The sequence below is a fragment of the Dipodomys ordii genome, unplaced genomic scaffold, assembly GCF_000151885.1.
Source record: "Dipodomys ordii isolate 6190 unplaced genomic scaffold, Dord_2.0 Scaffold80, whole genome shotgun sequence".
In the NCBI taxonomy this organism is placed as follows: Eukaryota; Metazoa; Chordata; class Mammalia; order Rodentia; family Heteromyidae; genus Dipodomys; species Dipodomys ordii.
This window is the reverse complement of record NW_012267296.1, coordinates 152,790-179,019: the sequence shown is the minus strand read 5'-3', so window position 1 is coordinate 179,019 and position 26,230 is coordinate 152,790. Positions and strand designations below refer to the sequence as shown.

Sequence of the window (26,230 nt, the reverse complement as noted above, 5' to 3'; positions counted from 1 at the left end):
TCTTCAGAGAAGTTTCTCTTTAAGTCTTTAGCCCACTTATTTATTGGGCAGTTGTTTCTTTGAGGATTTGTTGTTGGGGGATTTAATTTTTTAAGTTCCAAGTATATTTTAGATATGAGACCCTTGTCTGTTGTATGGTTAGTGAAGATCTTCTCCCAATCTGTGGGCTTTCTATTCATCTTGCCGGTTATGTCCTTTGCCATACAGAAGCTCTGCAACTTCATGCAAGCCCATTTGTCCAATCTTTCTTTGATTTATTGTGTTTCTGTGTCACTATTAAGAAAATTTCGGCCTGCACCAAGGAGACCTGGGGTTTCTCGTATTCCATCCTGTAATGTTTTCAGAGTGTCTGCTTTGACTCCGAGGTCTTTGATCCATTTGGAGTGGATTCTGGTTCAGGGTGATATATAAGGATCTAGCTTAGTTTTCTACAATAATTAACCAATTTCACAATCATCATTTACTGAAGAGGCTGTCATTCTTCCATTCCATTTTGTTAGCTCCTTTCTCGAAGATTAGATGGCTATAGGTCTGTAGGTTCATTTCTGTGTTTTAAATTCTATTCCATTGTCGTGAGATCTGTTCTTGTGCCAGTACCAAGCTGTTTTGATTACTATGGCTTTATAGTAGGGTTTGAAATTTGGTATTGATATTCCTCCAGTATTGCCATTTTCACGATGTTGTTCTTTCCAATCCAGGAGCATGGGAGTTTTTGCCATTTTCTATCTTCTGTTTTGAACAATCTTTCTTGTATTGAGGAATGTTACATGGATTCCTAATTTTTCCAGAACCTTCATCATAAAGGGGTGTTGGATCTTGTCAAATGCTTTCTCTACATCTATTGAGGTAATTACGTGGTTCTTATCATTGCTCTTGTTGATGTGTTGAATTATATTAATTGATTTGCATATAGTGAACCAGCTTTTCATCTCTGAAATGAATCCCGTTTGATCACGTTGGATGATTTTTTTGGATGAATTGTTGAAGTAGATTGGCCAAATAATTTTGTAGAGAAGTTTTGCATCAATATTCATCAAAGACATGGGTCTATAGTTCTCTTTCTTTGATGAGTCCCTGCCTGGTTTGGGGATGAGGATTATGATGGCTTCATAGAATGTGTTCGGTAGTGAGCTTTCTCTTTCAATTTCATTGAAGAGCTGGAGGAGTATTGGTTTGAGCTCTGTTTTGAAGGCCTTGTAGAATTCCACTGTAAATCCATCTGGTCCTGGGCTTTTCTTAGATGGGAGGTCTCTTATTGCTGTTTCTATTTTAATGCTTGATATGGGCCTGTTAAGATGGTTTAATTCATCTTGGTTTAGTTTCGGCATGTCCATATTTGCTAGGAAATGATCCATTTCTGCCAAGTTCTCAAACGTATTAGCATAAAGGTTTGAGAAGTATTCCCTTATAATGTTCTGAATCTTGGTTGTTTCCATGGTGATGTTTCCATTCTCATTTCTGAGTTTATTTATTTGGGTGTGTTCCTTTATTTTTCTGATGAGATTTGCTAAGGGTCTTTCAATTTTGTTAATTTTTTCGAATAACAAACTGTTTTGTTGTTCCTTTCTTTTCTTTGGATTCTAATTCATTTAATACTGATTTAATTTTAATTATTTTTTCCATCTACTGGATTGGGGTTTATCTTGCTGCTCTTTTTCAAGGTGGTTCAGTTGTCTCATTAAATTGTTGGTTTCCAATATCTCCAATTTGTTGATGTAGGAACTCAGAGCTATAAACTTGCCTCTGAGTACTGCCTTTGCTGTGTCCCAGAGGAGCTGGTAATTTGTGTGTTGATTTTTATTGAATATCATGAACGTTTGAATGTCCTTTCTAATCTCTTCCATGACTCAATGGTGATTCAAAAGTCTGTTGTTCAGCCTACATGTGTTACAGGACTTTCTTTCTTGGATTTTGGTGTTGAGTTCTAATTTTATTCCCTTGTGGCCTGAGAGAATACATGGTAGAACTTTAATTTTTCTGAATTTGGACAATTTTGCTTTGTTACCAAAACTATGGTCTATTTTTGAAAATGTTCCTCTGCTGCTGAGAAAAACGTGTATTCTGATGATGTTGGGTGAAATATTTGGTAGATGTCTGTTAAATCTATTTGATCAATGCAGTTGTTTAGATATGCGGTTTCTCTGTTGAGTTTTTGCCAAGTTGATTTACATAGTGGGGAAAGTGGTGTGTTAAACACCCCATCAATGAATGTCTTTGGATCTATGTGAGATTTGAGGCGAATTAGTCTTTCTTGGATAAATTTGGATGCTCTGTTGTTTGGCAAATAGATATTTAGAATGGTAATATCCTCCAGAAGGAGAGATCTCTTAATTAGTATGTAGTGACCTTCTTTAGCTCTACTCACTAATTTTAATTTGAAGTCTATTTTATCTGATATTAAGATTGCAACTCCAGCCTGTTTATGGGAGCCATTTGCTTGGTAGATTTGTTCCAGCCTTTCATTTTCAAAATGTGTTTATTTTTATGGGCAAGGTGTGACTTCTGAATACAACAGATAGAAGGATCTTGCTTATTAATTCAATTAAACAGTCCATGTCAATTCATTGAAGACTTAAGTCCATTAAAGTTGAGAGATAGGACTGAGAGGTATTTGGGTGTTCCTGCCATTTTATCCACCTTCTTGGAGGATACAGCAACTGGGTTCTTCCTATGGGTCTTGGATTCTCAATTTTGGTCTTGTTGGTTTTCTATGTGTAGGACATCTTTAAGTACCTTTTGTAGGACTGGTTTGGTGGAGATACGTTGTTTCAGTTTTTCTTTGCTAGGGGAGTTTTTTATTTGACCTTCGATTATGAAGGAGAGTTTAGTTGGGTACAACATTCTTGGATGATAGTTGTTTGTCTTTGTCTTTAGGGCATGGCATACATCATTCCAGGATCTTCTTGCTTTGATTGTCTCTGCTGAGAAATCTGAGGTGATTCTAAGTGGTTTCCCTTTTTAGGTGATTGATCTTTTCTCCTTGACAACTTTAAGCATCTTGTCTTTGGTCTGAATTGATCCTTTGCAGATTATAATGTGACTGAAGGATGTACTGTCCTGGTCTGGTCTATTTGGGGTTCTAAAAGCTTCTTGTATCTGAATAGGCCTATCTTTTTTCATGTTTCAGAAGTTCTCTGCTATCATGTTAAACAAATTTCCTAAGCCATTAACTTCTGTCTCTAGGTGCTCTTCCACACCCATTATCCTGAGATTAGGCCTTCTGATGGTGTCTTCCTAGTGTTGAATAGATCTATCATATTCCTTAGATTTGTCTTGTATGTTCTTTCTCTAGGATATCTTGGCTTTCTTCAGTCCTGGAGATGCACTCTTCTGCATGGTCTAATCTACTGTCAAGACTTTCTGCTTTGTTTTTTATATATTTTCTTTCTAATTGGTTGTCTTTAATGACTTCTAATTCTTTGTTGGAGCTTTGTTTTAGATCTTGTATGAACGTTTTTACTTCTTTAATTTGGTGTTCAGCGTTTATTCTCAAATCACTTAGTTGATTGATAATGGTTTCCTTGGACATCCATTCTTCCTCTCGGATTCCATTCAGCAATCCCTTTGTGGTCTCCCTGAATTCTTTCAGCTGTCTGTTTATGGGTTCCATGAATGCCTCTATTGATCTTTATCTATTCTCATCCTGCTCTCGTAATTCCTGTATTACTCTTTGATTAACTTCCTCACGTTCACGCAATTCCTGTAGTTCTCTTTGACTGTTCGCAGACTGCTCATGCAATTCCCGACTTTCTCTTTTTCTGTTCTCTGCCTACTCATGCAATTCTTTTCCTTCTCTTTGGGTGTTCTCCTCTTGCTCACTCAATTCCTGTATCAATCTTTGAGTAGCTTTCTCACACTCATGAGATTCTTGTATTTATCTTTGGTTTTCCTCCTCTCTTTCCCTATCACGCTCATACTGCGTCTTTGCAGGTTTTCAATTTTTTCATTCACTATGTTTACTAGTAATATTTGTAGAGCTTTTTGGGAACTCTCCTCTGGATTATTCATTATCTGTTCTGTCAACTGATTATCATGAATGTGAGTTGAGGTACCCGGACTTGCCATTTTTCTTGTGTTTTTCTGGCTTGTTTTGCCCATTTGGTATGAAAGTAACACTAGTTTTGTGCTAGCACACTATAAGGCAAGCATCAACCAAAGTTCTGTAGTTGTACAGTCAAAAGGCTTCAGATATAATCTAGTTCAACAGATACAATATACTCAACATCAAACAACTATGTATTAATGGGTAAGAACAGCAAAGAAGAATTAGGCAAACAAGAAATTATTAGGTTTAGGGAGAAATGTGGGGAAAATAGGATTGGAGGGATGCTGAGAGCTAAAAGGAAAGTTATTTTAACCAAGTCCTAATCTCAGAGAGGGAAATGGATTGTAAAGAATGATGGGAAAGATATAAAAAATGAAAAATGAAAAAATGGAAAAACAAAAATTTATAGTTAAAAAGTGAAGCACTTAAAAATTACGCCAGGTGAAAGAAGTGATAGAGAAGGACAGGATGAGAATAACGGAAGGATAGAAAGCAGACATGAAAAACTAAACAATAAAAATTCTTAAAAAATTATGTAGGTATAAAGAGATAATACTGCTATGAAAGAATTTAACCCTAAGAGGTTTTGAATTGAGTAATAAATTTCTGGATTAAGTGTGTACACAATGGGGGATAAGGTCTAATAATCGATGACAGGTATATATCTGACGTTGAGTATAACAGCCATTAAGTCTCACAAAAAAGTAAGAAACAGAAGAAAAAAATGAAAAAAATGAGAAAGGAAAAGAAAAAGAAAAAAATAAAAAGACCAAAAGGTCAGTAGAAACTTAAAAATTACACACATGCATTTACATCTAAAATAAACATTATACGAGGAAAAAGAAAAGATTAATAGAATTTTTTTAAGAAATAAAAACTAAAAAAAGGTACAAATAAAGAATTCTTTGATTTTTTGGGGGAAGTGTGGGGTAAGCTTATTGGAAGATCCTGTATCTCCCTGGTGTCCTAACCAGTCTCTTGGTGGAGTCTCTGGTCTGCTTGTGGTGTTTCCTTTTCCTGTGGCTTGATTGGTTTCTTAAGTCAGTTTGTTAGAGCAGGGAGAAAAAAGCTTTGCTTTACCCAGGATTTTGTGATCCTCCTCCCAGGCTACTTCAGTGGGAGGGAGATCTGCTTTGAGTATCACAAAAGAGGGAGATGGCTATTTGCTCTAGTTTGGAGATGCTGTGATGAGGCCAGGTTCTGGGTAGATTTGAGGCCTTTTAGCAGATAGAAGCTTTTCCCTGAGGGGTTAGCTTCTGAGCCACTCACAGAGCCCAGCCTGGAGCCATTCTCAGGGTTTATGTTTACTGAATTTAAATTGATTTTCAAGGTTGCTTTAGGGAGGGGCAGCCTCTGGCTCTGTTTATCCAGTGAAGAAAGTCAGTCCTTGGGGACAGAGCTTCAATTGCCTGAGAAGGGTGACTTTCCCCTGGGTGAAGCTGAGCCTGGCAGGTCAGGTCCGGCTCCAGTGACTTGCTAAATGACTCTTGTTTTCTTCCAAGTCCTGAGGTTGTGCTAGATGTTCAGCATGGCCTTTGTCAGTATCAAAGGTGGAGATCTCCAGTGGTGTGGGGGGAGGTGTGGCCTTCCCTCCTCTGCTCTCTGAGTGGGAGTGAGGATGTCAGGGTTCTACTCACACTTGACTCTTGGTTCCTGGGTTGCCTCTGGTCTGCGATCTGCAGGATGAAGATATCTGCTCCTTGTCAGTTCTTGCTGGTGTTGAGTAGAATCTGCTCACCTGCTGGGTCTGGCGCCTTTGTTCTGCACTCTCTCAGTTGTAGGTAAGAGGGCTCTAGTCTCTGCTGCCACCGCTACAGCTGCCACTGCCACGCCAGCTGCGACTAATGGCACGTGCTCAGATCTACCTCCTTGCCTGGATTTTTCCTCTCTGGCCAAACTCTCTGCACTCTGATGGCACACTTGGTGTAATTCTCTGGCCTAGCACTGTTCACTGGAACACTAAAACTGCTTTCTATGCCAGAGCTTGTTTAACATCCAGCTTCTCCTCTGCTATCTTCCTCCGACTGCAAATTATATATTCTTGAAATTTTGCATATTTCTGTTTTCCAAAAATACCTTCCTAATTGTAAAAGTTATTGCCAGGCATGTGGTAGTTCCTAAACACACATTAATTAGTTTGGATTCCCATCTCTATTGTCATCACTCAACATAGATTTATGTTTTATATATCTGAAAATTTTATGTGGAGTTGACAAATTAAGCAAACATGAGCCCTTCTTTTTAAGTTGACCTAATTTATAGAAATTGATCTCATCAGTCAATTTGAGTTTTATTATTATTAGGCTCTCTTTTGTCTTTTTAAGGCAGCATTGTCTATTGAGTTGAACATAATGTATAGGTATAACTTTACAGATAATAATTGTGTTTTCCATAGAACCTCCAGTTAGAATTATCAGCCACTTTCACTGTTTATATTAACAATATATAAACCAGACTGCCTGAGGTCCAATCTTTGATTTAGCCCTTACTCTCTATAGGAGTTCAGACAAATTACATAAACTTTTTGAGACCCAATCTTCTCATCAGTCAAACAAAGGTAACAATAGTACCTAGTTTGTTAAGTTGTCGAGAGCCAAATGAGTACTACCTGTTTTTCTTGAGTACTGCATAGTTGCAGTCATTATTATATGATTATTGACAAGGTCACCTGTTGTTATTTATATACACTTTTATATTTTTCAAGCCATGTCTAGAGAATATTTTATTTGAATTTTGAAGTACAGGATGGAATTGTAAACATGAATGATTGTATACCAGCTCTCTTTTCAGAAATGATACCTGGGACACACAAGCTATATAATTTGATTGACAGCTTTTCGCCAGAAAATGGGGCAACTAAGCTATCATCTGTTATGATAATAAAATTTAATGAGGTGTTGCTGCATTGAAAAATTAATATAGCCTTTGTCTTGAATTTTCTTAAGATGTTTTCTCTCCTTTCAAGCATTAGAACATCTCGATAGAACTCCTTGAGCAATCTTCTAATGAACTCCTTTTAGTAATATTCTAATAAATTTCCTTTAGTAATCATCTTAGAACTTGGAAACTTGTTTTGACTGTTCCTGAAGATTGTTTCACATGGTATTTCAAATCAGACCAATAAAATGTTGTCCCTTGTGGTTCAAAAATAGTGAAGTAATATTCACAGAAATTTATGCAGTTTATGATACTTCTCAGAAGTTTCTGTAGCTATATCTAATTTAATTATCCAAAGAAGTCTTTTGACTTTTCATGAAATGCTCATATTTCCAATGTAAGGAAATATGTGACCTATGTAAGAATACCTTCACTAACTAACTAGTACCTTTAATTATTTTAGAGCCAGTATATTCACGGTATGTGCCACAATTTCCATTTTGAAAATGTATTAAAAATTTTAGGTGAAGATTATTGGGTGCAAAAGGTATTATTGAGGCACTGGTATATATAAAACCAGGTAAAATCATTAACAGTTACAGAAAAATAGATGTGTTTGAGCTATGTTTTCTGAAAAAGGAGTATGGATCTCCCCTGGTATTTTGCTTCCAATGATTGTATCTTATCTTTTATAAGTTGTTGAAAAAGATGACAAGTATATCTTGGTTGGAATAACCAGATCCTAGGGAAAAACTGACACAGTTTGGAATACAAAGCACTTTGGCTGCATCAGGTATTGCCTCAAGTGTTATCTTATGGCAAAGTACTATAAAATATTTCACTTTAACACTAATATGTTGATAAAATTATAAAGAATAAATGAAATATGCAATTTTATCTCATTTTGAAAGTTGAAATAATATTCCATTTGCGTACTGGCCAATTAGTGAAACGGATTTCTAGATACACAGTACTGAAAATGCAGAACAAGTTTTGTGATTTGAGAGATCTTTTCAAGAACTTCTACAAATTCATGTCACAATACACTTGCTAATAGGAACTTGGGCAGATGATATAAGGTAGATTATATTTTTGAGGTATATTTTTTAGGAGTAGTTGTACCACATAGAAGGAAAAAATTAGTATTTAGTTAACTTTATGCAAGATGTGCTCTTGAAGAGGCAGACTTGAATGTTTCAAGGTTTTAGGACATTCTGGTTATATCCAATGCATTCATAATTCATTACATCTAAAAGTATTCTTGAGAAGTATCTACTGGCAAAAAAGAGTCAAGAAAGGTATATGTGCCTATCATTATAATTATGTTTCTGGCAAATGCTTAACTGAATTTTGTACATATTAAAATACTGGTTTTCTGCAGAGGGTTTTCTTACGTGTTGACACTGTCTCTGTAGATACCCTTGCTCATTTTGTTCTTACTTGGCTGAAACAAGTGCTAAAGGACAAAGTAAATTTAGTTCTTTTGAAGTTCTTCATTCTTTTTTTGGCCTATATTCCCAGTTTTGTTTTGAGACATTTTCAGAAATGTATTTAGGAGAAGTCCACCCTTCCTATTGAGGAAATAGTCATAACTTGGACCCTTGAGGTCACCCATGTCAGAGAGATATAGCATTTTAGTCAATAATGTTGATTATATTACCTCTACATATTCACACCTGGTGGCTGACACTTATTTCTTTTTTTTGAGGGGGAGTCCTGTCGTGGGGCCTGAACTCTGTGCCTGGGTGCTGTCCCTCGGCTCTTCAGCTAAAGGCTAGCACTCTACTACTTGAGCCACAGTGCCACTTCTGGCTTTTTTTTCTGCTTATGTGGTGCTGAGGAATCGAACCAAGGGCTTCATGCATGCAAGGCAAGCACTCTGCCACTGAGCCACATTCCCAGTCCCCAGACACTTACTTCATAATAAATAATTAAATTTAAACAATTCAAAATTTATTTACTATATTAAGATAAATAGAAAGGTGATATTTCTTTATAACAAACATTTTGCTAAAATTAGTATTTGGGCCTTTTCCACAACCATTCTTTTCTTGTTTTTCTTTTGCATCCACAACATTTTGTTGCAGATATATGGTTTCTGGTATCAGTCTTAAAACTTAAAAACCGATTCCTTGTCATTTGAAAATTCTGTAGAGGGGGCTGGGAAGGTGGCTCAGTGGTAGAGCACTCGCCTTGCAAGCATGAGGCCCTCCTGGGCATGGTCCCTCAGCACCACATAAGCAAAAAGAAAAAAATCCAGAAGTGGTGCTGTGGCTCAAGTGGTAGAGCGCTAGCCTTGAGCTGAAGAGCTGAGGGACAGCGTCCAGGTAGAGTTCAGGCCCTACGACTGGACCACCCCCCCCAAAAAAAAAGAAAAGAAAATTCTGTAGAGGGAAGAAAGTGGAAGCAACATTATGAATTCTGTACCTTTTCCCTAGAATGACAAATGCTCCGTGACACACTTTGCTGGAGGGAATGCATCTTGGGAGAATTGCTTCAACACTGTACTGTTTTCAAGCATGTGGATCTGAACCAATATTAGAGCACAAATTCTTTTTTAAGAACAGTCATGTTAATAATTAAAACAGGATATGCTCATGCTGGAGTCTTACTGTGTAGAAAATATGCCAAATGATACAATCTTGCTAGAATTAATATTGCTAAGAAAATATAAAATATCTTTGAATTTCTCCATAAGCCCTCTTTGTCTCTTATTTCTTCTGAGAGTTATCATGTTATCATCCAGTGTAAAAATGGCAAAACATGGTGTGATAAAGATATTGTTTTTATACGTATACTTAATTTATAGAAATTCATAGTTTAGTAGACTCATTGCTATCTTAAATCCTTTACGTAGCTTTCTAAAAGGCCATTTATTTCAGTAGCAGTAACTAGTGTGAGGAAAGAACACAGTGTTTTTTATAGAGTCCTCTTTCAGTTGTTCAAACTTCTTGCACAAAAGTTGCGTGTTTAAGTCTTAGATTGCCAACTATCTTGAAAAAAATTTTCAACTTAAGTGTACGTGTCTGTGTTAACTCATCAACAATTACATATCTTATTGAAAATGTAATCAAAGAACTTGTAAAATATATATCTGTACAAGGAGTAGCTTTGGTGATATTTGTTGTAGAATCTACACTGTGAAGCATTAAAGTATGGTTTTGTTTTTTGATTTTTGTTTTTCTTTTTGGCAGTTGTGGGTCTTGAACTCAGAGCCTGAATGCTGTCGCTGAGCCTCTTTCTACTCAAGGCTAGTGCTCCACAACTTGAGCCATAACATCACTGCCAGTTTTCATGTAGTTTGTTGAAGATAAGAGTCTCACAGACTTTCCTACCAGGGCTGGCTTTGAACCATGATCCTCACATTTCAGCCTCCTAAGTAGCTAGGATTACAGGTGTGAGCCACTGGTGACCAGCTTAAATTATGTTTTTAATAAGATTATATTCCTATTGATTTTATTTGATTATGTCCATGGACAAGTGGAATAATCACTTTTTAAAAAGATAAATGAAGAAGAGTTAATTTATTGCAGTATATAATCTGCATTTAGCATTTCCTTTTTCATCCTAAGACTTTATAAGATATTCCATCTGCTTAGAATATTCATTCTATTCTGTTCCTTTTATTACTCCATCCAAGTAACTGGTTTATCTGGCTAATTCTAATTTAACCATCAGGTCTTAAAATTATATATGAATATTTTAGGCTTAATTTCCCTGATTTAAATATCTCATTGCACCTTTCATCACATCCTGTACTTTTCTTTTCTTTTTTTTGGATTAAAAAATTTAATAATAAATTGTGCCAGTAGAAGATTTTAAAAGGCAATGACATTATCAATAAATAATAGTTAAAATGAGTTCCTGAGAAAGAACCTACCACATGAAAATATGTCAGAGCGCTGTAAATTACAACAAGGAATTCCTATAAAATAGTGAAATACTGTCAGTCACAACACAAGCACAGCAGTCTTCAGGATATGCCATTCATACAAATGTAAACCAGTACTCAGGAATTGTTCTTAGACACTGATAAACTTCTAAGTGTTGCTGCCTAGATACATACTAAGTAATAGATATATTATGCTAAGAATTTCAAGGAAAAATAATGTGGAATAATATAATGAAAATTATGCATCAGATCTTATAAAAAGCAAAAAATCCAACTTTTCATTAATTCACATAAATCACTTTAAATACGAACCATACTAATTGAAATAAGACATATTTTGTGTTTATCTATATAGTTATATAGATGTCTAAGAAAATAGTTATGGCTTGTTTTTTTATTCCAATGTTACTTTGAAGATTTTTTTTTCAAACAAAAGTTAGGAAGGTGTATTGTTTAAACCAGGTTGAGATTTGACACTTCAAAGCACACTGCAAGAAAGAAAGAAAGAAAGAAAGAAAGAAAGAAAGAAAGAAAGAAAGAAAGAAAGAAAGAAAGAAAGAAAGAAAGAAAGAAAGAAAGAAGAAAGAAAGAAAGAAGAAAGAAGAAAGAAAGAAAGAGAAAGAACTGTGAAATTACTTAATTTCATGTTAGTCTCAGCTGTCTAAAACCAATGGAGGAATAACATCGATCTAACCTTATTGCGTAGCAGTCCATTAGGGAAAAGTTAAATAGTGGTAGGATCTTAGACACAGAATTCCACACACCAACAATACCAAGAATGAGAGCATGCTAGTCAGAGAAAAAGACAGAAGATCCATGATTAACCACAATGTCTTGGCATAGCTGAATTCATCCTCATCCTGTACTTTTCTTTATCTCTCCAATCACAATTGTATCTTCATTTGTCTGATATTTGTGTAATTTGCAAACCATAATTTTATGACATATACTATCTGGCACAAAATAAATGATCAAAAAAGAATCATTAAGAATCACTACAAAAATACTGTTATAAAATTCTAAATACCAAGATGAGTATGACAAAATTTATGTCTGATTGCAGTGTAGGTTTAGAATGGAAGATCATATTGGAGGAAAACAGGGCTATGGGGCATGTGTAGTAGCTCATGCCTGTAATCTCAGTTGCTTGAAGCTGAGACAATGATGATCACAGTTCAAAGTAAGTTTAGGCAAAATATTCTTAAGACTCCATCTCCAATAAATCAGCATAAATGGCAGATTAGAGACATGACTCAAGCAGTACAGAGCCTGGTCTAAACAAGATCTCCAGGCCCTGACTTCAAGTCCTTGTACCAGTAAAAATATCAGGTCTATTATTTAAAATAACATAAGAAGGCAGTACAGAATAATGATAGGTGTATGAAGTTTCAGATGCAGTGGCATTAAGTCATGGTCCTACCATTTATTTGTTTGTTACTTTAGATAAGTTATTCTCAAATTCTTTGGACCTTAGTTTCACCATCTGTGAACTAGGAGCAATTAGAATTAACATCATAGATTTTATTCTAGAGATTGAGTGAGATAATTGATTGTAAAGTGCTAAACAATCCTCAATGCTAATAAACACGTAGTAAGTACTGATTAGTAGTACAAATGAAAGCTGAAAATGGCCTGGACTAATTGATAACAGTATAATGGAAAGAGGTGAATGAATATGAAACCTATCATAGAAGGCACAGTTTACTAATGTTACACATGTGGAACAAAGATCTTTTTTATGGATAATCCTCAAATTTCTAAAGTGAAGTAAGGCATGCCCAAAGGAACATAGGTCCCATGGTTTCCCTTATTTGCAATAACTAGTATAGGTCTGAGACAAGCAGAAAAGGTCAGATAAGATGATGTTAGGCAAAATGATCCCCAAGTAAGGACACAAGTGTTTTTTTTTTCTTTCTTGCTATTATTTCTAACGTATTTATAAGGTGATTTTTTTTGTTGCTTTGTATGTCCCTCCCCCACGGTATAACCCCTGTTTTCACTGAATTTGATGTTGGTATAGTATAAGGAGGGGAAGGGAAAAAAACAAGTTGTTTAAATAGGGATATAGGTGGTCCCATTGCAACAATGAAATGTACAATATGCTGTCGAAAAATGAACTTTACAACTTTGGTGGAGGGTGGAGGTGGGGGGTGGGGAGGGGATAGGGTGGGTAGTCATGGAGATGGGAGGGTAGGGATGGTAGGGGAAAAACAAAAGAGGAAGCAACAGTGCTTGATAAGAAATGTACTCATTACCTTGCTCATGTATTTGTAACCCCTTCGTATGGTATTTTCACAATAAAACACTTATTAAAAATAATAGTAGGATGGATTTTGTCCTGTTCCAAACATGTACAGATTTCTCTTTGTATACCATGTAAGATAGGAATATAATAAGAAAAATAGGTATCTATCATACAATAGTAAAGGAAATAGATTAATTATTATTTAAGGTGCCTGTTAGAATCTTACATGAAGCACATAAAAATATATTACACCTGTTTTATGTGTATAGCCAATGTGTTTAATAGACAAAACCTTCCATTTTTCTCCCAAGTTGTAGATTTTGGAAATTTATACTGTATAAGCATTGAACAATAAAGCTTATGTTTTTATTTTTGCCTTACAGTGAAAGTACTGTGTAATTTTTCTCTCTGCTTCTCTCACAGAATGGAGTCTTCTTGGTATTCCAGCAGATGAAGAATGTATGCAAAGTATCAATTTTTGTTTCCATCTTCAACTAGGAGTCTTCTCTGAATACCATCAGGCAACATGGGGAAGCGGGATAACCGGGTGGCCTACATGAACCCTATAGCCATGGCCAGATGGAGAGGCACAACTCAATCTTCAGGCCCAACAATTCAAGACTATTTGAACAGACCAAGGCCAACTTGGGAAGAAGTGAAGAAACAGTTAGAAAATAAAAGGAAAGGCTCCAAGGCTTTAGCTGAATTTGAAGAAAAAATGAATGAAACTTGGAGGAAAGAGCTTGAAAAAAGCAGAGAAAAAATATTAAAAGGAAATGATGGCACATCTAAAAAAGAACGAAAGAAAAAGAAAAAGAAGAAATATTGTCGTTATTCACCTTCATCTTCTTCCAGCTCTGATACATCAAGCAGTTCCTCAGATTCTGAAGAAGAAGAAGAAGAAAAGAAACATGGAAAAAAAGGGAAAAAAAAGAAGAGCCAATTGTACAAATCATCAGAAGCTTCTACATATGACTCAGACTCAGAAAGGAAGCAGTATCTAAAGAAGAAAAAGAAGTCCAAGGATGAAACCGATGAGGAAAAGAATATGAGAAGCTTCAGCAAAAAAAGAAAGAAGGTTTACCTTGAGGATCATTGCTCATCATTGGAATCTTCAACAGAATCAGATTATGAAGAGATGAAAACAAAAAAGAAGAGAAGACGTGAAGAGGAAGAAAGGTCAATGGAAAAAACAAAGAAGAAAAAGAAGAAGCATAAGAAACATAGTAAAAAGAAGAAAAAGAAGTCTGCTTAAAATTATGTCAGGATAACATCAAGAGAAAAAAAAGTAAGGTTTCTATATGTGAAAAACAGTATAAAATGAACTTTAACTCTGAAAATTATGGCCTATTTACCAAAATACATGAGTTTTCCTGTGTTAGTACTTGTTTCTAGTTGCCAGTCAGATACCACTGTGCCAAAAAGGGCCATATTGTTTTTTGTCTGCATCTTGAATATATGTATTCTTTTATTTACCCATTTGTTTGTCTTTCTTTCCAATAGTTGTTCCTCTGGGAACTTAAATTCTGTTTGTGATAAAAAAAGTTTTGAATCAAAGAAAAATATTTTAGATAATAATTTGACAAAAAATGCAGCTAAAGTTCAATGTATTTAATGTATAAACATATTTAAAATATAAGCAAAAATATCCTAACATAGTTGATATTTTTAAACAGGAACTCAACATTGACGTTCCAAAATCTTTATTTGTATAGATTAATTTATTTTAGTTTTACGTTCAATAAGTTTTTGTTTACATGGGGAAAGGAATCGCAGCAGGAGAATGCAGAGAGAATTTGCTACTCTGGCTAGCTAAATGGTGTGCCTTTGATCCTTACACATCCTGTTTTTGCCACTGCAGCAACTATTTTTTTCTAAACAAAATTTTAGGACGGTGTATGTTGCTTCAAATGAACAAAAAAGCAGTTTACAACATGAGTTCTCAATATCTATGACCATTCCTTGAACACTATTTATTATAAAAATGGATATCTAGTATTATAATATTATATAATATTATACAGTTTGAATTAACTTTGGTACCCTTTAGAAGAGAATCATTTTAAATAGTTTTTAGTATTGATTCATTCATAAAGATTCAGACTGGTGTGCACATTTTTATAATGATGTTTTAATTATCGAGCTTACTGTTTATAACCAGTACTCCATTTAATATGATTTATGCTTGTGATATAAAATTCATGTTTGTTGTTTTTAAATATTGCTATATTAATTTCATTATTGTGTTTAATTGCACACTTGCCAAAATACTTAGCATGTAAAGGGAAGGTTTTAAAAGTTTTTAATGCTGGTTTACTATGAGGAAGTTTAGTGCCAGATCTCTAGTACATTGTGTATCTTGTTATATAAATTACTGCCAAAATTGTAGACAGTATTTTGTCTCAAACAATATAAGACTCACAATAAATAAGAGTTAAGTTATAATGCCATCACTCATCATCTTTTGTCCATATTTTACTAAGATTTGGTGCCTTGTGGCTATTGCTGATTGATGTTCACCATTAATGTTAAAAATTAGTTAAACTTATTTTGACTCTACATTTTATATATTTGAGTAACAATTATAAATCATATATTTATGTCGTTAACAGCTATTGCAAAGAATATGCTAATTGTAATATCATAGTACAAGGTATTTTAACATGATTTGAAGCTCAATGAATAATGTTTCTACAACAGTTGTAGTTTCCTAGAATTGCCAGTAAAATTATAAATAAAGAAAACATCTAGTAGAGAAATAAGCTATTGTCTCCTCAAATTTTTGCAGTGGCAATACCAAAATTGTTCACTAAGGTTCTTGGAAGGAGTATTCTAGTAATGCCATGTTAGATTACGTTGGAGCTTCATAAATTAAATGTTTCTTTAAAAATCTCTCTCTATTTCTTTTCTCTCTGTCTCTCTGTCTCTCTGTCTCTGTCTCTGCCTCTGATTCTCTCTCTCTCTCTCTCTCTCTCTCTCTCTATATATATATATATATATATATGCTGGTAAAACTATTAAAATTAAATGACATTTTGTATCCATATAGAGTTTTGCAATATTATTATTCATTAAGATGTTTTTAAAAGTTCTATTATTTGTAGAATATAACAAAAATATACAACTTTTCACATATCTCTGTGCTCCTATTCATATCCCCAAAACCTTGTAGTTAGGTGATACCATTTGACTACACTTAGAAGAGGGAACAAAAACAGAAGTGATGTGTTGTTTCTATCTTGGAGCAATTGAAGTCCTGCATGCACCTACAGCTTTGTATCTTCCACTGTGACATGGAAGTAATGATTGACCTTTAAGATAGATGTATATTACATCTTTAAGTCACTAATTAGAAGAATCTTGTCACAGAAAGCTGATGGATGGACTTTCAGTGGACTTTATTTGAAAGTAAAAATAAATTTTTATGTGTTAAACCAGTGAGACTTTGGGACATTTTTATTACTGGAGCATCACCTAATCTCATCTTCATTATCACAGAATTCTAGATTATCTTTCAATATTTACAAAATTAATTCATTTATCTTCTGTTAGATCTTCCTGAATTCTTCAGATTGCCCCAGAAAAGATCATTTCTTGTCACAGTAGAAGAATATGTTAATTGTGCTTGCATTGTTTTCACAAACTAGTTGAAGAAGAAAACAGTTTAGTAACATATTTCATTCCTTCAATATCCTAATATTCTAGGAAAGAACATGGATGGAAGATTTGAAAGCACTGAAAAATATGTGATAAGAATTCTTTAGAGTTAAGTATAGAAATTATGTAAAGTACTATAACCTAAAAATAGGAACATGTAAGTGAACATTAAAGATGTGAACATTAAAGATCTCCAGATTGAAACCATACAACTGCACCCCTATGTGAAAAGCATTGAAGTTATTCTTAGTTATTTGCATTATATGATTAATAAGAAGAATAACTTTAATCATAACATGTAGCTAGGTTTGACTATGGGAAGTAATACAGAATATCAATAAAGAATGTAGATGGGAAAATCAATACCATCTTTATTACATATTTAATTACAAGCACAAAAATTTCAAAAGATTTCAGATTGAAGATGAAAGTTTATTATGGAGATCAGACAAGTAAACTTCAGGGGTCTGGTTGTATATCTAGTGGTAACGTTAATAAGTTTATTTTGAGGAAGTTTCACATGTGAAATTGTTATTTATCTGTAGTCATTTACTGTTTGGCTATATTTTGCAAAAAAATAAAAAATAAAAAAAACCAAAAAACCTCAATCAGAGATTCTGTGCCTACTTTATGCCTTGTGAAAATTGTAGCCAGTCAGAAATGCCTACGTATTTTATAGTTTAATTTAACATTTCCATTCATTCTTGGGATGGAAACAAGTATTTTTTCTTCACTAAAATGGTTCTACCCTTTTTCTTGATTCATTAATGTCATATCCCTTAGTTTGTCTTCCATTTTTTGTGATTTTAGGCTATAATTGTTAAAAAGACTTTAATCTTTACTGGGTTGAAATTCTTATTCTACTATGGATGAAATTCTTATTCTACTATTTCTTGATAGTTTCATCTCTGTGTGACCCAATGTCCTCATGTACAAAATCAGAAAAAAATGGAGTCTGTCTCAAGGATTGTTAGACTAGTAAGACAAAATAATACTTACAGCATTTAACTCATGTGCTGTGTGCATTTCTGGCACTTAGTAGATGCTCAGTGATATGATTTTCCCTTTTCTAATTTTCCTGTTTTCATCACTATCTTTATTACCATTATCATTTTGATATCATTGCCCCATTCACATCATATTTTTCTCTCCCTAAAGGTAGAGGTTCATTCCCATTTTACTTGTAATGATGAAACACAATAATTGTTTCATATATGATGGGTTGCCCCTAATTTTCATTTAATTAAAGCAGCTGATAAAGCTCTGGAATAAAGGAAAATGAGTGGATATAATATAGTAGATATTATTTATACACTTCTGAAATTTTTACAATATCATGACCTGTAATTCATATACTTCCATGACTTGAAAGGAAATGGTCACACTGGCTCATGCGTTTTGGATTTGGTTGCTTTCTGATAGGCTTTGACACAATTATTGCATCCTAAAAGCTCTCATCTAATTAGTGGATTATATTTATAATATAATAAATTCATAATATGATGACATTATTGGGAGAGAGTGGACATTTGGCGGTGGACCTAGTTGGAAGAAGTATGCTACTGGGGGCTGGTCCTCAGAGGTTTATCTTGATTTGGTCAATCCCAGATTTCTTCCTACCATGAGATGAGAACTCTTGACAACATGTTTCTACCACCTTGATGTTTTGCCTCAGCATGCGCCAAGAATAAACAGAGCCAAGAACTACAGACTGATATCTCTGAAGATGTGAGCCTACACAAATTATTTTCCTTTTAAGGGAAAAAGTCAGAATTATATATACCTTATGTCTAACCTCTTCATACAGGTCAATGATTTTCAGTATATTTAAAAATACATGCAAGCATGAAAATAATTAGTGTTAAAACATTTAAATCGCCTAAAAACCTCATTTCCTATTTCCTCTCTTCTCCCATTTCCACAGCTTCTCCAGCTCAAAGGGCCAACTGATACAAGTCTTATTTTTATAGATTTTCCTGGTCTAGACATTTCATATAAATGATATAATGTGTGATTACATGACTTTTTTATTTAGCTTAATATATCCAAGATTCATATTTTTTCAGTACTTTTTTTTATAAATTAAATTTCACATAAAATGAAATAATATCTATTTATTTTAGAACGAGGAGAAAGAGTCTTCTATGTTTAAATATTTAGGCATAATTTTGTGTTACAGTACTGAAAAATCATGATTATACAGAAAGTTACTGAAAAATTATATTTCTCAGATGTAAAACTGTCTAAATAAAGATTCATACAGAGAAATTGGGATCAACTTGTATGATGGAACTTGATAGCATTAACACAGTATGGGTATGATTTGTACTCAGGAATTTAGCAAGTGGAGAACTATTTTAAGGAAAGAATGGATATGCTAGTTTCCCTTGCAATAAGCTTCAACTTTGAATTGTTTAATCAAGAACCTTATCTGGTGTTTTGAGATACTGTTTCCAATAAAAACTATGAAAATCAAATAATTATTTTTAATGTTACCATTAGAAATGTTCTTATTGCTAGTTAACATCTTTTTGCCCATGTGAGAGAACTAGGTTTTTTTCCTTGAAATTGATCTGGAAAGATGTATGCAGAATTATAAAGAGAAAAATTATCATTCATAATACTGAGAACACAAAATATAATTCTTGGATAAACATAAACTTTTAAGTATTAAATTATATCATTTAGAAAGACTGTATTAAAAGATCAAATATGTGCATTATTTCATTGCTCAAAACAAATCTCTGAAAAATTATCTTACGAAAACCACACAACAGAAAAACTTTCGTAGTTTGATAACTTCTGTATTTCGTTTGCATATCCAGCTGTGTGATAAACCAACAGACTATGATATTAGAGTTCACAACATTCAGACCACTTCCCTAGACAATTTAAGACTCTGTGGGACTGTATTAAAGTATTTTATACAATAATGTTGACAACTTGGGAAAGTTAGTTTTTGACTTAAAGAGTGTGTCTATGAAATACTTTCATGTGAAATCTTTTTCTAATACAATTAAAGAAGGTATATCTTAAAAAAAATAGTTTATATTCCCACTGAAGGCTTTTCTTTTCTCCATGCAGTTTCCTTTGACAGCATTGTAGGAAGTAACAAAATGCAGAAACACTGGGTGGCTCAAAGTCTACTCCTAATCTCAGTAGGACTAATATTCCTAATCAGTTCTTAAACCAAAAGTATTTGCATTATCATCTCCTAAATTGCATGACAGTATTGTTGTTTCATATTCTTTTTTTTTCTTTTTGTTGGTCATGAGGGCTGAATTCTGGGCCCAGGCGGTGTTCCTCAGCTCCTAAGCTCAAGGCTAGCACCCTACCATTTGAGCCACAGCTCTACTTCCAGCTTTTTTCTGCTTATGTGGTGCTGAGAAATTGAACCCAGGGCCTCATGCTTGCGAGGCAAGCACTCTACCACTGAGCCAACTTCCTAGACCCTTCATATTCTTACTTGATATTTTATTTATACTTTTTCGGACTGACAAAAACAATATGTTTAAATAACCATCAATGTATTTTTTGGGAATCACTTTCAGATGTCATTACTAACCCTTGTCTATACATAGGCAATTTCATTCATGTACACATAGTTTTATATTGATTGAATTTAGATCATTCACACATTTTTCTTGAGCTGGCTTTGAACAGCTATCTTTTCATTTTCAATGTCTCAAGTAGATAGGATTATGATCATGATCCACTACACCCAGATTCCATGAATGATTTAGGATTTTATTTTCTCAGGCTTGGGGCATGGTTCTAGTAGTAATGCCATAGGCAGCATGAACAAAACCATGAGTTTAAAATTCCAGTCCTGCAAAACAAATATTTTTCTCTCATCCTTATAATATAGACTGTTGTCTTTTTCTTTAGAGCTCCAAACAAAATAGCTAATTGAAAATCTATATGTCTCTCACTTCATGGTTCATATCCATATTCCAAACATTATTTACTTTAAATGAATTGTTTTAAAGAGGTGTCACATTTATCCAATACCTCAATCTCTTCCAGGATTAATTTGTCTAGACATCCTTTTAAGACAATGCAGATGAACCTTTTTCTTTTATTTTTGCCTTTTTCCTGGGATAAAGATTTTATCAGTGCCACAAACAACAAAAAATGAAAAACTGTAGTTAAAGCTCTGTGTCTATAGCCACAACAAACTGAGCGCTCCCATCTCATCTGATCTGGGAAAGCTCTACCATATCTATCATAAATGACCAGGAGGGAAATAGGTAGATAAAATCAATGGCCAAGTATAGCAAAATAATCTCAATAATTTACTAGTACATGAAAACAAAATGAAAAAATCAAACAAAAATTAAAACCTATCAAAAGATATTAGTTATTATATGTATTGATGACCCTATTTTTCTAGATATTACTAACTATCCTTTACAGAGTTTGAATTTTTGGAAATCCAATGTTTTCTTGTAATACTGCATATATATTTGAATACATTTTTATTTTATTTATGTAGCTGTACAAAGAAATTGCAATTCAACAGAACAGTTTAGTAATATAGTGCCTCTTGATCAATCTCATTTCTTTTAATATTCGTACCCACTGCCTCACTTACCCTTTCCCTCACTTTTCTTAATTTTTAGGTTACATATATATATTTTTCCATTTAACAAAGCAATTTATATATACAATACACATATATTTAAAAATTATAGTATAAGAGTCATTTGTAAGTAAAAGGAAAGAAATGTACATATCACCCAATGTGGAAGCAATAGCTGTATTATCAAAGCTCATAGAACTCATAAACTTTATAGACCACACAATAAAGACAATTTGCCCATGAACGTTAGAATATATTTGTGCTTTAAGTATCACTATCCCATGATACAGTGAAATTTGTGAAATTTATGTAATTAGTCACGATAAAAAATTGCTAAAAAAGTCATTTGTAATCATTGAATAGGACAAGGTTTCAATTTTATCCATATATATACATGTACATATACATATACATCTTCTTAACTATATTATGTAGACTATATCCAATACAGCTGCTTATAAAGATCATGTCAGAGAGAGATCCAATAATTTAACAAGTGGCATAATTTAGAAAGTTCTGTTCTTCACAAAAATCCTATTTCTATGTTATAATCAAGTATCTATGAGAGTGCTGCTCAGGATTGTCCATAAGTTCCTGTCACTTCCTGAAGTGTCCATCATTGTAGAGGTCCTTCACTTCTTTAGTTAATCCTAGATAGTTTAATTTTTGTGGGGCTATTACAAAAGGAGTTGATTTCCTGATTGCAGCTGCACTCTTTTCATTGTTGGCATACAGAAAAGGTATTGATTTTAGAAGGTTAATTTTATACCCTTCTACTTTGCCAAAATTTCAAATCAGCTCAAGTAATTTGAGAGAGGAGTCCATGTGATTATTTAAATACAAGCTCATGTCATCTACAAAGAGTGAGAGTTTTGCTTCTTCTTTCCCTATTTGTATCCCCTTTGTGTTTGGCATAAGAGAAATAAAAATCAAAACAACATTGAGATTCCATCTCACCTCAGTTAGAATGGCTAGAATCAAGAAATCTAATAACAACAGTTGCTGGAGAGGATGTGGCCAAAAGGAAACCCTACTACATTGTTGGTGGGAGTGTAAACTTGATCAACCACTTTGGAAAGCAGTATAGAGGTTCCTCCAAAGACTTGCATAGGGCTCCCCTATGACCTAGCAATCCCACTTTGGGCATTTACCCAAAGGATCAAAAGTGAGGATATACTAAAGCTACCAGCACAACTATGGTTATTGCAGCATTATTTACCATACTTAAGATATGGAACCAACCTAGATACCCATCAGTAGATGAATGAATCAAGAAAACCTGGTATATATGTGCAATGGAATTCTATGCCTCCATCAGAAAGTATCACATTGCCCCATTTGTTACAAAATGGAAATACTTGGAAAAAATATATTAAGTGAAGTAAGCCAGGCCTAAAGAAACATAGGTCCCATGGCTTCCCTTATTTGCAATAACTAGTACAAGTTGAGGACAAGCAAAAGAGGTCAAAAGCTATGCACATATGACCATATAAGATGATGTTAAGTGAAATGAACCCAAGATAGGGACACAATTGTTTTTATTTTCTTGCTATGGTTTTTAAAGTACTTATAATGTACTATGTGATTTTTTTGTTTTTTTGTATGTTCCGCCCTCATGGCATAACCCCTGTTTTCAATGCATTTGATTCCAGTGCCCTGCATCTTGTATATACATTTTTCTAATTTGAGGAGGGGAAGTGAAATAACAAAATGCTGAAACAAGGATACAGGATGATCCATTGTAACAATGAGATTTAGAAGACAATATGTAGAAAACGAACTTGTCTCTGGGCGCTGGTGGCTCATGCCTGTAATCCTAGCTAATCAGGAGGCTGAGATCTGAGGATCATGGTTCAAAGCCAGCCCAGGCAGGAAAGACTGTGAGACTCTTATGTACAATAAACCACTCAGAAAAACGGAAGTGGTGCTATGTCTCAAGTGGTAGAGCGCTAGACTTGAGCTGAAGAGCTGAGGGACAGTGCCCAGGCCCAGAGTTCAAGCCCTACTACTGACAAAAAGAAAAAGAAAAAGGAAAAAAAAAAGAAAGATCTTGACAACTTTGGGGGGAGGAGTGGGGAGGTGGCATGGGGGGACAGTAGGGGAAAATCAAAGGAGGAGGTAACAATGCTCAATAAGAAACATACTCATTACTTTATTCATGTAACTGTAATACTTCTGTACACTATTTTTACAATACAAATATTAAAAAAACCATTCACTTAACAGATTAGGACATATTTATTTGTGTTACCAGTGTTAGAAATAATACATTTTAAAGAAGTTTATCAAAATACCTTGCTATTTAATGACTTGCATTTTTATTACTGCACTTTCTTATGCTGAGCTATCTTTTAAAATATGCTATTTATACATATGTGTGTTTGTTTTGTTTACGGTCTTTTTAACTTTTCTTTAGACCATAATAAATTTGAGTAGAAACTTCCAGAACAGAATAACTTAAAAGCTATCTATGTATGACCATATAAGATGATGGTAAGCAAAATGAACCCCAAGATAGGGACATAATAGGTTTTATCTTTCTTGCTGTTGTTTTTATTGTACTTATGATGTACTATGTGATTTTTTTTGTTTCTTTTGTAGTTTCTTCACCCATGGTATAACCCCTGTTTTCACTGTAATTGATTCCAGTGCCTTGCATCTTGTATATACATTTTTTCAAATTTGGGAAATGGAAAGGAAATAACTAAATGCTGAAATAAAGATACAGGATGAACCATTGTAACAACGAGATGTACAAGACAATATATTGAAAATGAACTATACAGGGGCTGGTAAGGTGGTGGTTCAGTGGTTGAATGCTTGCCTTGCATGCATGAGGACCTGGGTTCAATTCCTCACAACCACATAAGCAGAAAAAAGGCAGAAGTGGTGCTGTGGCTCAAGTGGTAGAGCACTAGCCTTGAGCTGAAGAGCTGAGGGACAGTGCCCAGGCCCAGAGTTCAGGGCCCATGACCGACAGGAAGAAAGAAAGAAAGAAAGAAAGAAAGAAAGAAAGAGAGAGAGAAAGAAAGAAAGAAAGAGAGAAAGAGAGAGAAAGAGAAAATGGACTTTACAATTTTGGGGGGGAGGGAGGCATTGAAAAGGAAATGGATGATAGGGAAAAACAAAGGAGGGGGTAACAATGCTTGATAGAATATGGACTCATTACCTTGATAATGTAACTGTAACCCCTCTGTAGAGTATCTTTCATATATATATATATATGTATATATATATATATATATGTATATATATAAAGAAATTGACATGAAGATATCTGCACATTGTGAAGCAATTTACAGGATAGTGGCCAATAGGCATGTTACAATGTTACAGGCTTACTTATAATATCTGTCTTATGTTTCAGTATAACAATGTAACTGTAATTTGCTGTTGGTAATAGGGCAAAAAATGAATAGGCTTAATTGCATGTTTAAATTATATGTTCACATGCTTAAAGCTGGGTATCAAAATTAGAATTAATGTTTGAAATGTGAATTAATATACTGATTACAAAGCAAAAAAGATCCTTATTTACAATTAAATGTGTAACTATATTATTTCAAAGTATGCTTGCATTTCAATCGATCCCCCCCTTTCTCCTGCTAATGTTTCAGGTCTTAATCAGGCTCAAATTGTTCTCATTCTTTATTTCTATGTTCAACATTCTTAGTTCTTTCTCAATACCAATTTATATGAAGCTTTTTGAAAAAATGAGGATTTAATACAAACAAGAAAATACCTCATCTTCTCTAGTGAACTGTTTTTCAATAGTAGGTTTTATGATATTAAAGGAAGTTTCTCCTGTACACTTAAATCATCACATCTGCTGGGAAAAATCAGAGCTTTTATATTTTAGTTTATCCCTTGTTTATATCTAAAATACAACTATAGTTTCAAGACAAAAGGTATAGCAAGGAGTAAATGAAGAGTTCTGTTCACTGGTGTCATTAAAAGGTGTGACAGTGAACACCACCTTTAGGATAATAAAAGTAATTATATAATAAAAGTAAACAAAAATTGCAGAATCTCTTTCCTCATTTATTTTAATTTAATCAAATAGATATTAGTTTTTATGAGCTAATAAAAATTCTTATATTTTATTGGCTAGTAAGGTTGCTGCTTTTCCACTACTGACACTTCCATACACCTTATGAAAAATATCAAAATCTCCTTCTTTGTATTCTTGTTTTGAATTATGGTTATAATTACCTTTCCTGTTTGTACAAGACAACCTATATTATGTCAATACCATTCTCTATTCAACTGAGATTTATGGATACTCAGAAAATATTCTTATAACACTATCAGTTTCAGCCATAAAAAAACAGAGGTCAAAAATTTTGAAACACACCAAATACTTCCTTCAGAACATATTTCTTTTTTTTTTTTTTGTCAGCCATGGGGCTTGAACTCAGGGCCTGGGCGCGGTCCCTCAGATCTTCAGCTCAAGGCTGGCACTCTGCCACTTGAGCTACAGTGCCACTTCAGGCTTTTTCTGTTTAGATGGTGCTGGAGAATCGAACCCAGGGCCTCATGCATGCTCGGCAAGCACTCTACCACTAAGCCACCTTCTCAGCCCTTCATAACATATTTCTTGAATCATCAACAGCTTTATATTAATAATTCAATTAAACATTTTCCAAAATTTTGGCTAAGGCTATATGTATCATAGTCATATAGATTGGATTTTAAAGTAGTCTTTTCGGTGACATGCTAGACTTTCTAGAGGTAGGCTTTAGATTTCTCATTATTAACAATTTTAGCAAAAATAAAACAGTTAACTACTTTAAAAATTTTTATTGTTATTTAAAAGTGATGTACAGAATGATTACAGTTGCATAAGTCAGGTAAAGAGTACATTTCTTTTTGGACAATGTCACCCTTCCTTTACTCAATCCCAGTTTTTCCCTTATACCCCACCCACAAATG

At 34.0% G+C, this 26,230-nt stretch overlaps 1 protein-coding gene across 1 annotated transcript; it reads left to right on the top strand.

The window, feature by feature from the left end:
* Positions 1 to 13,585: 13,585 nt before the first annotated feature.
* LOC105992174 (protein FAM133A-like) lies at positions 13,586 to 14,314 on the top strand. Its single transcript, XM_013024994.1, has one exon. The coding sequence runs from the start codon at positions 13,586 to 13,588 to the stop codon at positions 14,312 to 14,314; it is 729 nt and encodes a 242-aa protein (XP_012880448.1).
* Positions 14,315 to 26,230: the final 11,916 nt, after the last annotated feature.